General features: G+C 41.4%; 1 protein-coding gene across 1 annotated transcript; it reads right to left on the bottom strand.

The window, feature by feature from the left end:
- Positions 1-1,713: 1,713 nt before the first annotated feature.
- Positions 1,714-14,900, bottom strand: LOC115180614 (L-lactate dehydrogenase B chain). Its single transcript, XM_029742841.1, has 8 exons — positions 14,717-14,900; positions 7,264-7,403; positions 6,908-7,025; positions 6,501-6,674; positions 4,692-4,865; positions 4,275-4,392; positions 2,535-2,658; positions 1,714-2,401 (listed from the first exon to the last, which is right to left on the bottom strand). The coding sequence occupies exons 2-8, from the start codon at positions 7,390-7,392 to the stop codon at positions 2,234-2,236; spliced, it is 1,005 nt and encodes a 334-aa protein (XP_029598701.1). The 5' UTR covers positions 7,393-7,403; positions 14,717-14,900; the 3' UTR covers positions 1,714-2,233.
- Positions 14,901-17,098: the final 2,198 nt, after the last annotated feature.

The raw sequence follows: 17,098 nt of genomic DNA, 5'->3' as shown, positions 1-17,098 counted from the left end.
TATTTAAACAACGGAGACGGTCAATTTCTTATTGTTGTAGCAGTTATAGCACGTCACTTATGAGGTAAAGAGTGTGTGTCATATTGTCAACTTGTAAGTTGGGTTTGAGAAATACAAGTCTGCTAAATAAAAGTTTTGTACATGTATTGTGTGATGTAATTATTACACCTTGTAACAACCGATCCGGAAAAATACACTAAATGGCCAAAAGTGCACCACATTAGCAAAAGTATGTGGACACCTGCTCGTTGAACATCTCATTTCAAAATCATGGGCATTAATGTGGAGTTGGTCCCCCCTTTGCTGCTTTAACAGCCTCCACTCTTCTGGGAAGGCTTTCCACTAGATGTTGGAACATTGCTGCAGGGAATTTCTTCCATTCAGTCACAAGAGCGTTAGCGAGGTCAGGCACTGATGTTGGGCGATTAGGCCTTGCTCACAGTCGGCTTTCCAATTCACCCCAAAGGTGTTTGATGGGGTTGGGGTCAGGGCTCTGTGCAGGCCAGTCAAGTTCTTCCACACCGATCTTAAACCATTTATGTATGGCATTGTCATGCTGAAAGAGGAAAGGGCCTTCCCAAAACTGTTGCCAAAAAGTTGGAAGCACAGAATTGTCTGGAATGCAGTAGCGTTAACATTTCCCTTCACTGGAACTAAGGGGCCTAGCCCAAACCACGAAAAACATACCCAGACCACTATTTCTCCTCCACCAAACTTTAGTTGGCACTATGCTTTGGGGCAGGTAGCATTCTCCTGGCATCCGCCAAACCCAGATTTGTCCATTGGACTGCCAGATGGTGAAGCGTGATTCATCACTCCATAGAACACATTTCCACTGCTCCAGAGTCCAATGGCGGCAAGCTTTACACCACTCCAGCCGACACTTGGTATTGCTCATGGGGATTAGGCTTGTGTGCGGCTGCTTGGCCACGGGAACCCATTTTATGAAGCTCCCGACAAACAGTTCTTAAGCGGACATTTCCTCCAGAGAGTTTGAATCTCGGTAGGGAGTATCGCAACTGAGGACAGCACTCGGCGGTCCCATTCTGTGAGCTTGTGTGGCTTACCACGGAACCATTGTTACCACTTCACAATAACAGCACTTGTAGTTGACCGGGGCATCTCTAGCAGGGCAAAAATTTGACCAACTAACTAGTTGGAAAGGTGAAATTCTGATGGTGCCACGTTGAAAGTCATTGAGCGCTTCAGTACGGCTATTCTCCCAATGTTTGTCTATGGAGATTGCATGGCTGTGTGCTCAATTTTATACACCTTTCAGCAACGTGATGATTCAAGACAATTACACTAAAGTATGCGGACACCCCTAAAAATGTGTTGCTAAATTTGAAGGGGTGTCCACATACTTTTGGCCATGTAGTGTAATTGTCTTGAACCAGCTAGAAGCATTTCAGTACAACTAAACAGTTGACAGGGCCTTCATTTGTTGGTTGGGGAAGAAAAGCAATGTAAAAGGCATGTAGTCGTGTTGGCTATTTAACAGAATGTTTCTTTGCTGAAAATGTCAATAATTGTCCAAATTAATTTGATGGTTTATGTGAATAAAAGCATGGCCAGGGATCTGGATTTCCTTCTCCACTTAACTCATCTTGAAAAATGTCAAATTATGTAGTAGCAATACCTAACCACAGGGAGGCATTGTGTAGCCTAGTTTTTACAGAGAAACATTTACATCATTGGACACAACAGGCTTCGTAAGGTTCAAATATTTATTAATTGGTTGTTATCATTCATTACACAATCAACATGGGTGTTACGGTAAGTAAAAATAAAGTAGGCCATTTCGATTGAGTCCAACTCTGCCCTCTCTGACACTGATTGCCAGAAAGAAAGACTGAACATCTCTCCTCGCACAATAACCAACACCACTGCTCCCCTCAGGAGGAGACTGAGTTATAGGGTCTGTGTTTCTGCGCTCACTACAGGAAGTGAACAGAACAGTGCTTCAAGACAGTGCAAACGGAGGATAAAGCCAACATTTTTTTTGATCGTAGTACAATAGCTTCAACACATGAATCCAATGAGGGTGCATACAGTCCTACTGGTTCACACAGTACCTAGCATGGAAACACAGCAACCTAATCCTACAAGGAAGGAAGAGTACACCAGTAGATTAAGATGAAAGGGAGATGGATACAGTAGATCGGAGGACGGTTGGAACTAGGTCTGGGTTTGACTGCATCGGGAACGGAAAAGAGAGGGTAGGTGTGTGTGTCTAGATGTCCTTGAGGTCCTTCTGGATGCCCCAGAGTGTGTCTGCGCTTTTCTTCAGCTGTCCCACCTCAGCGTCGGTCAGGGTCATATTGATCACGCTGCCCACTCCGTTGCTGTTCAGCACACATGGCAGGGACAGGAACACCTCCTCGCCAATACCATACATGTCCTTGGGAAACAAGACATAGCCGTCAGTTATTATCGCATAAAAATGAGTGTTTTATTCTCGTGTGTGTGTGTGTGTGTGTGTGTTTACATTTCCGCATGTGGATAATGTGTGACTGTGTGCGTTATCCCGTCACCTTGACCATGGTGGAGACAGGATGGATCCTGCTCATGTTCTTGATGATGCTCTCAGTAAGATCCGCCACACTCAGGCCGATGGCCCAGTTAGTGTACCCCTTCAGCTTGATCACCTCGTAGGCACTGGAGGAGCACACAAAACAGTCACCGTCAGTCAACATCCGACTGTTGCCATCTTGAACAGGTCTCTCTCTCTCGCAATGAGAGGAACCTGTATGAGGGGTAAAGCGGCCTTTACTGGTTCTAACAGCAGACCTATCAGCTCGTTGCAAACTGTTAGAAAAAAAGAAAAGGGTGTTGACCAAATACAATTTCTCTGTAAACAAAGTAAGACTTTGCTTATAGTGAAGGGCACTCAACATGTACTGCACTGACACAAATGATTGACATTTGACGCAGCCTTTGATATTATTGACCATAACCTGTTGAAAAAAAAAGAAAACGTGTTTTATGGCTTTTTAATGGAAGCTTCTCTAATGTCAAACATGTAAAGTGTGGTGCACCACAGGGCAGCTCCCTAGGGCCTCTACTATTTTTACCAGTGACCTGCCACTGGCATTAAACAAGGCACGTGTGTCCATGCATGCTGATGAGTCAACCATATACGCGTCGGCAACCACAGCTAATGAAGTCACTGAAACCCTTAACAAAGAGTTGCAGTCTGTTTTGGAATGGGCGGCCAGTAATAAATTGGTCCTGAACGTCTAAAACTAAGAGCATTGTATTTGGTAAAAATCATTCCCTAAGTTCTAGACCTCAGCTGAATCTGGTAATGAATGGTGTGGCTGTTGAACAAGTTGAGACCAAATTAATTGGCGTTTACCTTAAAAACCAAGTCCTGCAGGCTCTAGTTTAGTCTTATCTTGATTATTGTCCAGTAATGTGGTCGAGTGCTGCAAAGGACCTAGTTAAGCTGCAGCTGGCCAGAACAGAGTAGTACGTCTTGCTCTTCACTGTAAATCAGAAGGCTGATATAAATACTATGCATTGAGGAGAGACTGTTTCTTATTAAAAGAGGTGATGCAGTCAATGTGTTGAAAATTCCTAATTATTTGCATAGTCAACTTACACAGCTCTGACACACACTTACCCCACCAGACATGTCACCAGGGGTCTTTTCACAGTCCCCAAATCCAGAACAAATTCAAGATAGCGTACAGTATTATATAGAGCCCTTATTGCATGGAACTCCCATCTCATATTGCTCAAATGAACAGCAAACCTGGGTTCAAAAAACAGATACAGCAACACCTCACAACGGCTCTCCCAGATTTCACCTAGATAATTTGTGTATGTATTGATATGAAGGCTACGTGTGCCTTTTTTTAATTGACGTAGTTCTGTCCTTGAGCCATTCTTGTATATTAAATGTTTCATGTGGACCCCAGGAAGAATAGCTGCTCCTTTTGCAACATCTAAGGGGGATCCTAATAAAAACACAAAAAAACTCAAAAGCGAATTCAAAATAAATAAAAAATGTGGAAGGGAGGGCAGGCTTTGACAGCAATTCTAGTATACAACATCAGTAGAACTAATTATATGAATTATACAGAAAATTAGCCCAGCCTTATATCATCCTTATTTTAGCCCTTACACCTTGACAGCTCCAGTAGATATGAATGAATCAAAAGGTGGGGAACAATACGGTGTAAACTCCAGATGTACTACCAGGGCTAGGTGGAGTCAGAGGCACATATTTAGACTCTGGATGGAGCTGGGGATAGGTTCAGTGTAGTTACCTGTCGACCACTGCCTTGTGGGTGGCCTTCCAGTCCTCCTTGTCTCCATCAAGGCCAAACTCTGGGTTCAGCTTCTGCAAGTTGACTCCAGCCACATTGACACCGCTCCACACAGGGACTAGCACACACAGGGAGAGAGTCAGATATTTACACATTCATTTAACCAGATATTAGAATTTCCTATTTAAAACAAGCAGACTCAACTCATAACACATTCTTTCTGACAGAGATAATTGATGTCCAGAGTGATGTAAAAATCCATGCAAAAACAAGTACTTTCGTGGGATTCATTTAAAGCCTTTAAATCTGCCAACAGCCTTGTGGTTTACTAGATGTGACAAGAAGTTCACACATGAGCTCAGATTCCCACTGAAGTACACACTCCACTGACATCAATATTATCGCCATCATCCCCACCACTGGTATCGCCGTGTTCTCCCAGCACCCATCCGTTGAAGCTGGAGGCATGGATGCCCAGGCGCTCAGCCATCAGGAAACGGAAGCGGGCGGAGTCCAGGTTGGTGCCGCTGCCGATGACACGGTGTTTGGGCAAGCCGCTCAACTTCCACGTCACATAGGTCAGCACATCCACTAGGGGGTAGGGAAAGACAGGGTCACACACTTATCCTTGACAATGTTAACCTGTTGGGGCTAGGGGCAGTATTTGCACGGCCGGATAAAAAAAACGTACCCGATTTAAACTGGTTACTCCTCTTGCCCAGAAACGGGAATATGCATATAATTAGTAGATTTTGATAGAAAACACTCTAAAGTTTCTAAAACTGTTTGAATGGTGTCTGTGAGTATAACAGAACTCATATGGCAGGCCAAAACCTGAGAAGATTCCATACAGGAAGTGCCCTGTCTGACAATTTGTTCTCCTTCTGCGGCATCTCTATCGAAAATACAGCATCTCTGCTGTAACGTGACATTTTCTAAGGCTTCCATTGGCTCTCAGAAGGTGCCAGAAAGTGGAATGACGTCTCTCCAGTCTCTGGGCAAAAAACAGCAGGAGATTTTGTGAGTGGTCAGGCTGAGAACAGTGACACTGGAGATGCGCGTTCATGTGAATTCTCCATGTTTTTCTTTCTCTTTGAATGAATACAACGTCGCCCGTTTGGAATATTATCGCTATTTTACGAGAAAAGTCGCATAAAAATTGATTTTAAACAGCGTTTGACATGCTTCTAAGTACGGTAATGGAATATTTTGACATTTGTCACGAAATGCGCGTCACCCTTCGGATACTGACCGCACGAACAAAACGGAGGTATTTGGATATAACTATGGATTATTTCGAACCAAAACAACATTTGTTGTTGAAGTAGAAGTCCTGGGAGTGCATTCTGACGAAGAACAGCAAAGGTAATCCAATTTCTTATAGTAAATCTGAGTTTGGTGAGGGCCAAACTTGGTGGGTGTCAAATTAGCTAGCCGGGCTATCTACTCAGAATATTGCGAAATGTGCTTTCGCCGAAAAGCTATTTTAAAATCTGACACCGCGATTGCATAAAGGAGTTCTGTATCTATAATTCTTAAAATAATTATGTATTTTGTGAACGTTAATCGTGAGTAATTAAGTAAATTCACCGGAAGTTTGCGGTGGGTATGCTAGTTCTGAACATCACATGCTAATGTAAAAAGCTGGTTTTTGATATAAATATGAACTTGATTGAACAAAACATGCATGTATAACATAATGTCCTAGGAGTGTCATCTGATGAAGATCAAAGGTTAGTGCTGCATTTAGCTGTGGTTTTGGTGACATATATGCTTGCTTTGAAAATGGCTGTGTGATTATTTTTGGCAGGGTACTCTCCTGACATAATCTAATGTTTTGCTTTCGCTGTAAAGCCTTTTTGAAATCGGACAGTGTGGTTAGATTAACGAGAGTCTTGGTCTTTAAAAAAAATGGTGTAAAATAGTCATATGTTTGAGAAATTGAAGTTTTATGGGGTATTTGTATTTCGCGCCACCACTGGCTGTTGATTAGGTGGGACGCTTGCCCAGGGAGGTTAATGAATGACTGCCCATCCCTGTCACCCAATTTGTTGTCACAGTGACCGCCCTATCTTTTAATGTGGAGTGATACTGTAGTAGTTGATAAGGGTGGAATGTTGGGACAACATAATCTAGGGGAGAATGAGAACATTTTGTGTGTCCAAGATTTTATTTGAAATGTCAGTGTGTGTACCGGGTTGTTTGTTTGTTTGTTTGTTTGTGTACCTGGGTTGGACACCACAATAAGGGTGCAGTTGGGGGAGTGTTTGACAATCTGTGGGATGATGTGTTTGAAGATGTTGACGTTCCTCTGAACCAGGTTGAGCCTGCTCTCTCCCTCCTGCTGACGCACGCCAGCGGACACAACCACGATGCGGGAGTTAGCCGTTACGGCATAATCTGGACAGAGATCGGGAAAGAGCAATTTAATTACGTAGGATTTTTCCATTTCACATTTAGCAGGGGTAAAAAAAAAAAATATAATAATCTAAATGGTAATCAAAACCATACCCTGGTAAGGCCACTCGTTTCAAAATAGGCTGCATTACATGTTCAATTGCGAAATACATAAATATTCTGCCATTTTAGCTCTGAGCCACTCCAGTGGCATACACACAAGGAGATTCTCTTACCTTTGTCAGCGACTATCTTAGACGTCTTTAGGAAGAGGCTCCCGTGCTGCAGGTCCATCAACTCTCCCTTCAGCTTATCCTCCATCACGTCAACCAGAGCCAGCTCATCAGCCAAGTCCTACAGGAAAGAGGGAGAAGGTAGGGTGGAGGGGAGGCGAAGGGCCAAAAGGAGAGGAAGGATATGAATACCTGGTATTTAGTTAGAAATGACAGGGTAAAATCCACAATTACAACTAGCCTACATAACGGAGTAGTAACTATTTGCTGGTATCACAATAGTAGAGGTAAACTAGTACTGATAACACAATAGTAAGAGAAGTAAAGTAGCAGTAAGACAGTGATATAGTTAGACTTACCCTGAGGAGGACGCTGACGGCACAGGCCATACCCACCATGCCCACCCCCACCACGGTCACCTTGTTCCTGGGAGGCTCCGCGGGGCCGCTGGCCACGGGGGTGAGCAACTTCTGCATCACAGACGACATGATTCACGATGCTGGAGGGAGGGAGGGTAGGGAGATCGAGTTTAACCTACAGACTAGTTATCAAGGTTGGTCTACTGAGAGAAAAAAAATTCAAACGGAAACCAAGATGAGTGTGAAATTTGGGTGAGAGGTCATCATGCCTTGGCAAAAAGCAATCAAATTGACATTCACCATTGAGCACGCTCTTTAGTCCAGGCATAGGCTTAATCTGTGTCTGGGAATCCAGCCCAAGGAATCTAATTCTTAAGCCAATCAAACACTACTGTATTTAACTTATTCAGTTAAAACCAATATCCTAGTAACTGCCCCCCTAAAAAGAAAGGGTCTGATAGTGACCCTAATCCTCCCTCCTACCCCATCATTAGGCCCCCCTGAGCCTAAATTACAATCCACAGCACGCATTTCCCCCTCCATTTGCTGCTGCTGAAGCAGAGGCGCGCACGCACACCGAGTGATGTCAGTGGGAGAGTTGCTCTGTTCGCAAATATCTAGTTTAGTCCATGTGAGACGCAGTTACTATTGCTCGCAAACACCTCAAACATTATTTGTAACACTTCTTAAAAACAGACGCAGACGAAGTAAGCACTTCACTGTTATTGTACACCTGTCCTACACCAGGTGTTTACAAAGCATGTAACAAATAAAAATGTGACAAGTTAGAATTGTTTGCCACCAGTAGCCTGAATCCTCCATCAGCAGCTAAAAATTATACTGGAGTCCAGAGGCAGGACAGTCAGAAAGGTCAAGCAATGGTGTTATTACAATTTGACCTGAATAGAAGAGAAGTTCAGCTGACGACACCTGTTCTACTACAGTTTTACATGACAATGTGACAAGTGGGCCTAACGTAGCCCTCTAACGAGTAGCATGACCCAGATGTGAGTGCATGTTATTGCAATTCTTAAATATGAAAACAGTGCACCCTCTGATAAATGTCTTAATATATTTTCATCTTATGACAATGAAGGATACAGTGCCTTCGGAAAGTATTCAGACCCCTTGACTTTTTGTTACGTTATACAGTCTTATACTAAAAATATATTAAATAAAAAATATCCTCGGCAATCTACACAGAACACCACATAATGACAAAGTTAACAGGTTTCGATTTTTTTTCCCACATTAAAAATAAAAACAGAAATACCTTATGTAAATAAGTATTCACCCCCTTACCAAGAGACTCGAAATTGAGCTCAGGTGCATCCTGTTTCCACTGATCATCTTTCAGATGTTTCTACAACATGATTGGAGTCCACCTGTGGTAAATTCAATTGATTGGACATGATTTGGAAAGGCACACACCTGTCTATATAAAAGTTGACAGTACATGTAAGTGCAAAAACCAAGCCACGAGGTCGAAGGAATTGTCCGTACAGCTTGAGAGTTCCTCTGTGGCGTTGGAAGAAACTTCCAGAAGGACAACCCATCTCTGCAGCACTCCACCAATCAGGCCTTTATGGTAGAGTGGCCAGACGGAAGCCACTCCTCAGTGAAAAGCCCATGACAGCCCACTTGGAGTTTGCCAAAAGGCACCTAAAGACTCTCAGACCATGAGAAACAAGATTCTCTGGTCTGATGAAACCAAGATTGAATTATTTGGCCTGAATGCCAATTGTCACATCTGGAAGATACCTGGCACCAACCCTACAGTGAAGCAGGGTGATGGCAGCACAGAGAGAGAGATCGTTCATGAAAACCTGCTCAGGACCTCAGACTGGGGCAAAGGTTCACCTTCCAACAGGACAACAACCCTAAGCACACAGCCAAGACAACACAGGAGTGGCTTCAGGACAAGTCTCAGAATGTCCTTGAGTGGCCCAGCCAGAGCCCGGACTTGAACCTGAAAATATCTCTGTCAGCAATGCTCCCCATCCAACCGGAGAGGACCTGCAGAGAAGAATGGGAGAAACTCCCAATACAGGTGAGACAAGCTTGTAGCATAAGAGAACTCAATGCTGTAAACTGCTGCCAAAAGGTGCTTCCACAAAGTACTGAGTGAAGGGTCTGAATACTTATGTAAAATGTGATTTGTTTTTACTTTTATAAATTAGCAAAAAAATGGAGTATTTCAAACACTTACTACACAATTCCATATGTGTTATTTCATAGTTGCGATGTCTTCACTTACTTTACAATGTAGAAAATAAATCAAACGAAAAACCCTGGAATGAGTAGGTGTCCAAACTTTTGACTGGTACTGTATCTATGGGTGACTCCTCACAACAAGAACAAAAAGAGAACATGACTAACAAAAAGAGAACATGACTTTCCCTCAATTTTATCAATAAAGGGTCTTTGAGGAAAGCTTGTTCACATGTCATTTGTATCTTAAAGCATAAGAGAAATATGTAGTTGTAGTCGGAATGTGACATTGACCTTACCCAGGTCTCCTTTAAGACTCCATAATGTTTCATCTGTAGGTGCTACAAATTAAAAGTTGGTGTCATATGAACCTTTATTGCTTACTCTGTAATGAGTAGTAGTTTGATTTCAATAACATTTGACATTTATGAATATAGAAAAATATAAATGTTGAATAATATATTCTACAGGCATATCAAAGTTCCAGAGTGGGATTTCTGCTAGTTATAAAGTTGTGGTCCATTGTATACAGATACATTGGCATAGTAGGCAATGTAACCAGTCAGACCTCCTTTTGCTTGCGTCATTGCACATCCTGCAAATCACCAGCAGAGGGCAACCATTTTGAATCCATTTTCACATTCACTGTTGGTAATGCTTACAAATTGGATCATAACTCTAAAAAGTAGCAGAGATCCCACTCCTGAACTTTATATAGCGTGGGAAAAGGGAATCCGGACACTTAAAACGTAGGTGTAGACGCATTCAGAATTCCATGATCAGAATACTAAAGCTGCATGAACTGTCAAGTCTAGACACGTCGAGAAAGGGGGAATTAAAGGCTTGCCCATGAAGACTTTGCCTGGCACAATGTGTTCACCTTGTCAGTCAATCCTATAGAAATTGGCTAACAAAAATACTAGACAAACGGGTTGATAAATGGCCCTATGGCTATGGTCAGAGGCTGCCTATTCACAGTGGACTGAAGGGGCAATCGCAAGACACATCGTTGTCATGTATACTGAACAAAAACATGCAAAAAAAATGTAAGACTTTACTGAGTTAAAGTTCATAGGAGGAAATCAGTCAATTGAAATAAATTCATTAGGCCCTAATCTATAGATTTCACATGACAGGAAATACAGATATGCATCTGTTGGTCACAGATACCTTAAAATCCGGCAGTGTTTGGTTTTCGCAAGGCATAAATGGGGCCCATGTTGTCCAAAAAGTTACTTTTGACTCATCTGTTCATAAAATGCACTTCCAAAAGTCTTAATGATCATCCAGGTGCTTTTTAGCAAACTTGAGAACTTTTTGGACAAGATTGTTTTTTCACCAGATGTAATGGGACCTAACACTGCATTCCACAGTAACAACCTCATTCCAATGGTCAAGCATGGTGGTAATGGTTTGGGGATGCTTTGCTGCCTCAGGACCTGGACAACTTGCCTTAACAGAATTCTACAGGAGAATGTCAGGCCATCCGTCTGTAAGCAGAAGCTAAAGCGCAGCTGGGTCATGCAGCAAGACAATGATCCAAAACACAAATCTACATGAAAATTGCTAAAAAACAACACATTTGAAGTTTTGGAATGGCTTAGTCAAAAGTCCAGACCTAATCCCAATTGAGATGTTGTGGCAGGACTTTAAACAAGCAGTTCATGCTTGAAAACCCACAAATGTCACTGAGTTAAAGCAGTTATGCATGGAAGAGTGGGGGCAAAACTTCTCCAGTGACTAAAGACACTGAACACCTACAGGAAGAATTTGGTTGGACTCAATTGCAGCTAAAAGTGGCACAACCTGTTATTGAGTGTAAGGGGGCAATTACTTTTTCACAGGCAAATTGGGTGTTGCATAACTTAAATAAACATGTTTCCTTTATCTAATATTAGGTTTTGATTGAAGATCTGATCATTAAAAACACTTTCAAAGCACTAACTTTAGTTTGAGATGGTTTACCTTTAAAATGTAAGAAATATTGCCTTGTAATTCTGTTTCAAAAACCTGCATATCTTTAAGACACTTTCAAATTTCTCTCCCTCGCGAGGATAATGAAAGCTCACAGCAGTAAAGGTAGACCTACCAATTAGTGATTTTACTGATATCAATTGCATTTGTGATTAAAGAAAACTAATGGAATTACAGCAACTGACTTGGCTACAATGGGAAATCATAAATCAAACCACAGTTGGGTGGGTCACTTGCTACTGTCCTCCCTTCCACTGACATACTGTCTAATTTACAATGAAGGCCTACACCAGCCAAACCCTGACGACGCTGGGACAATTGTGCGCTGCCCTATGGGACTCCCAATCACGGCCTGTTGTGATAAAGCCTGGATTCGAACCAGGTTGTCTGACTCTTTCTACAAGGCTTTCTACAAGGCTTTCTATCAAGTTAGGTCTGCCAAATTAGATGTAGCATTGGGAGGGAAAAAATAAAAATACATAAATCCAGCCATAGAGTATAGCCTATCATCAAAATAAAAGTAGTTTATAACATGCACAATTAGAAGCATCAATCTATATAGTGCAAGCTTAACTAAATTCGAGCCCAGTAACTTTGCTCACCGCATCCTCCTTCGATTGTCTCGTCTGGCTGCCACGAAAAGCCCCCACCTTGGAGACAGTCAATCACATCATTGTGGAGCTGCTGATCTGCTCGAAGTGTGTGCGTGCCACTGGCGATGTACTTTGCTGGACGTGCTAGCTGTTCTCGGCGGATCATCACTTCAAAACGCATTCCGTCTTGGTGTTATCGATTGGCTTACTATTACCGGTAAAATTGAAGTTATAAAATCGCAAATCATCATAAACCTGACACTTCAATTTCAATCAATCATTTTGGTTGCCCAAAATGTGTGAACGTGTTTCACTGTCCAATCCGAGACTTGAACATGCGCATCAACTTGGGAAAGCCAAGGCAGAGCGGACAGTGCATTATAAACAAAGCGCCGCATATTTATTGCCCAAAACAATAACACCTGACTTTTTTTGCGGGGTGTGGAGAAAAGGCGGGCATCCGTTACAGTAATTCAACTTTGTCCGGCCTTAAAGCAGGTATTATTCATCCTAATTTGATAGATATAGATATATATATAAAAAAATAATGGACGATACAGCGGAGATAATAAGACAAGTACTGGAAACAATAGAACACTATTAAAACCCCGGGAAACCAGGCCTGGTATTCATAGCCGACTTTGAAAAGGTACGACTGGATTTATATACACTACCAGTCAAAAGTTTGACACCTACTCATTCAAGGGTTTCTCTTTATTTGTACCATTTTCTACATTGTAGAATAATAGTGAAGACATCTAAACTATGAAATAACACGTATGGAATCATGTAGTAACCAAAAAGATTCTACAACATAGAAAATAGTCAAAATAAAATAAAAACCCTTGAATAAATAGGTGTCCACCTTTGAATGGTATTGTAGATATGAAGGATTGGAAATTATGCAGACAATTACATTAATAGAATGCACATTAAAGCTCATCTCCTTTAAGATTGCACATTCAGCAAATCACCAGCAGAGGGAGTTTCCTTTACATTTTCCCATTCCCTGTGTTGGTGGTGCTAATGACATTCATCATAACTTAAAATTGCTGAGAACACACTATGGAAATGTGATATACTTGTTGAGTACATTGTTTAAAACAATGTTTTAAAATGAACTAAATAAGTGTACTTGAGATTTAATGTTTGCAATGTTGAATAAATTAATGTGAAAGTTTTATTTCATAATCTAGACATCCATATTTTAGAGCACTAAGGACTATAAATAAAATAGGACCCGTGTGGCTAAGTTGGTAGAGCATGGTACGCACTTGCAACACCAAGGTTGTGAGTTTGATTCCCACAGGGGACCTGTAGCCACAAAAAAAAAAATGTATGCAGTCACTGCAAGTCACTTATCCAGAGCATCTGCTAAAATGCAAATGTAGAATGCTACCAAGATGTCTATCATGCAGGGGTACAACTTTCACAGGGGACATGTCCCCCCCCCACCCCCACATTCTGAAAGTGCATTTTTGCCCCCCCCCCCCCCCCCCCCCCCCCCCACATTCTGAAAGTGCATTTTTGCCCCCCCCCCCCCCCAAAAGCAGGCCACGGTCTGCTTTAGGACCATGCGGACCCTTCCGAGCCATCAGATAGGCTGTTTGGAGTGTTCGTCTAACTGGATAGATATATAGATCTATATTAATAATAATAATAATAATAATTCCCCCCCACTTCTAAAACCGAAGTTGCGCCCGTGGTATCATGTACTGTTCACGGATCATACGAGTCCAAAAAGGGCAAAAAAAAATCCCACTTTCATCATGAGCTTTTCAAAAATGGTTTATGATACAAATGTTAAAGGTGTATCAAACATTCTTCCTCCCAATGTGAATATTACCATAACAATCTGACATATACAAATATAATCGGGCCTTGCTGGCGTGGACTCGCCAAATTGAGGCCTATTAATAATAATAATCATATTAAAAATATTGAAGCTTCAAGATGTCCGGCATGCGATAACTGATATCCCAATAGGTCAATTATTATTTTCCTATAAAAAAACGAAGCCATGTCCTTGTAGGCCAATGTTTAATACAATAGTCCTTCCATCGTCCTTGATGGTCGGATACTTTTTTTGCACTGCAAGATGGCAGAACATCTATAACCTCCACCTCGTTTGTCACTTTCCATTAATACTCTGCACAGTTCAAGATAATATTCAAGTCGTCAGTAAATCATTAGCCACATCTTCAAAATGACACATTCCGTAGTACGAGAACTTTGTCATGTTCAAAAACGGAGTCTCCCACGAAGCTCAGAGGAAAATGTCATTTTCCCGTAAAGTGAGCGACAGCCACCTTTGTAAGAATCCATCGACTTGTCGTTCTAGGGAGCTAGCCTGCTACCTAGCAAAAACACAGCATGCCATTAGGCTTTGTGTAGCCGAGGACTAGACAGCCTACAAAACGCAGAAATATACATTTCTATTCAGCCGTAAAGGAAATCTAAAAGGACTTGCAATAGCCCACATCGACTATTCCAAAATGTCAATAAAACCCTAACCACGTCAAGAACATTTAGGCTGTTGCAAGCTACAGAATGTATCCCCCCAAAAAAGTGTCGGCCTACGTGCATTTTTTAGCATACAAGCGTACATGAGAAAAAAGAACCTATGAGAATTCACTCAAAGTCAAAGCAAACACCGGCAGTAGCTAGATACATACATTTTCCAGCGATTTAAAGAGCAGTTATATCCCTTTTTGGTCCAAAGAGGTAGGCGAGTGAAGAAGGTAGAGAGAGGGCGTGACGACTAGACTTGTGGAGTGCGGGGTTTAAATGTGTTTTTAGAGAAAGAGGAGGATGCAACATTGGGCTTTACCACTGGCTGAGTTTGACACCGGGAGAATCTCAAATAGTTTATCCTCGAGTCGCTCTCCTCGCCTCCTTCTCAAAACCCATTGGAGGAGAAAGTCAGACGGGCGGGATCTCTGGCTTTGTCATCCAATGGGTTTTGAGGAAGCGAGGACGAGGAGAGAGGACGCCAGTAGGATGCAATTGAGATTGTGAAATATATTGTCATACGGTTGGACCAGATTTTGGCTAGATGGGTTACAGCTATTGTCAGATTTGATTTTTCGTAGAAGGTAAATAATTTACACAGCAGATTATGAGAATTAATGTAGCAGGTTAGGATAATTATTTAAGGATAGGAGCGGGTAGGCTAAAATACAAAAAAATGATGTGCTTGACGTTAATTTGACTAAAACGGTATCCCTTCTAGCCATGACCCTTGGACCAAATTCACATTGGCATGGGGATACATTTGCGCACACACAGAAGAGGAAATTTTAAGAGCTGCTCTGCTGTGATAGCAACGGCTACCTATAAATACAATAATTCAAGTTGTCTCCCCAGGAATCAATCTCTGGTTGTTACAAAACGTTATGTGCATGTACTGTATCATCTAGTCGATGCTTTATTGTTGTAATGTGTAGGTATATTATAGGCCTATTACACAGCCTAGGTGTATTCAATGGACTTTAATAGGAAAATGAAAACTGTAGGCATAGCCTACTCTACCATATTCCCAAAAGGTGTTCAGCACCTACAGAGGGGGAGGGAAAGGGAGAGAGAGAGATATCATGTTCAAGTTTGCATGTTTTAAAGCCTATGGTGATAGACAACATGTGATTCTAATATAGGTATACCTAACTTATAGTAAGCTCACAAGCTGCAATGGTCTTAGCTACAGATTGTAACACCAGATAATATGATTAAACCCCAAGAAATGTGGCACCCATTATGCTTGGAGTTACAGGTTAGATACTGTTCCGTGTAGGGCAGATAATTTTTGGCCAACCATAGTCTTCGTCCTCGATTAGTGGAAACGAGTCTCAAAAATGTTTGTTTCTAGTTGTATTGGGTCCGTTTGATTTTAGAAAATGCTCCATTAAAATAAATATTATTTTTTGCTCCATTATATAATTCAACAATGTGTACGCCGCAATCTTGTCTATTTCAAGTCTTCTCTCATCGATTGAGAGGTGGGTCCATCCCAAAGTGCCACATGTCGTTTTGACGGACACCTGTCTCAATCAATGAGAGAAGGCTTGAATTAGACAAGATGGTGGTGTACACATTGTCTAAACTTTGATACTCATAGCTTTTTTGTGTGATCAACATTGTTTATTGATTTGTTACACAAACATAACCAGATCAAATAACAAACATCACCCAATAAATGATTTCCTTGTTGAGCCCATTTTCTTGAAATTCTCTCTCGACATCATGAATTCTATACAGAATTCTATGAAGAAGAATGTGGTAACCCCTGGACCTCTCCATGATGATACGAGGGTCATTCCACCAATTTAGTGCCCGTTCAGAAGTGTAACTTGGTCAATAAACATTTGATTTCACCTCATTTGAATAAATAGCACATGCTCAACTTTATAAAAAAACAAATTTTCCCATCTCACAAGGACTGACACAAAAAAAAGACTAAGCGGCAAATAAATTAACATGGTTGACTGTAACAGGGTTGACGATTTAATCTTAAATCAGCCATTCATCTCCTTGTGACAGGGGGAATGGAAGCTTGTTGTGTGCAATAGGGAGTGGCAATTGAGTGCAAGCTTCACCAAAAAATGAATACATGTTAAAACATTTCTAGCCTGTCAATCTGTTGGCAACGTGGTTGAATTGTTATGCTCAACCCACTCAGTTTTCTGCCAAAAAGAGTAGAACCAGCTCACCTGGTTTTACACTATGATTTGACTATTAGATGTTCAATGTTTCTTTTGAAATGAATAGTTTCACCATATTAAAACAAGAGTTCAGGTCATGTAACAGGGTTGACCTTACAATTAGGGACAGAGGTAAATTAATCACTATTCACAGTAAATAAATTATATTCTTCACAAATAACTTTGTCAAAGCAAAAAAATATCTACGGCTTCAAAATGATGGTGAAAACCTTGAGAAATGTTGGGGTTAAAAGGGTTAAAATCTTCCTAGAACAGAAGGTACACAGAGGGACATGTCAAAATGCTGATTTTCGGCACTTTAGCATGTCTTTATTCATATAAAAAAATCAGATCTGTTGA

The sequence above is a fragment of the Salmo trutta genome, chromosome 40 (genome assembly GCF_901001165.1).
Source record: "Salmo trutta chromosome 40, fSalTru1.1, whole genome shotgun sequence".
Classification (NCBI taxonomy): domain Eukaryota; kingdom Metazoa; phylum Chordata; class Actinopteri; order Salmoniformes; family Salmonidae; genus Salmo; species Salmo trutta.
This window is presented reverse-complemented; position numbering and strand designations above follow the sequence as displayed.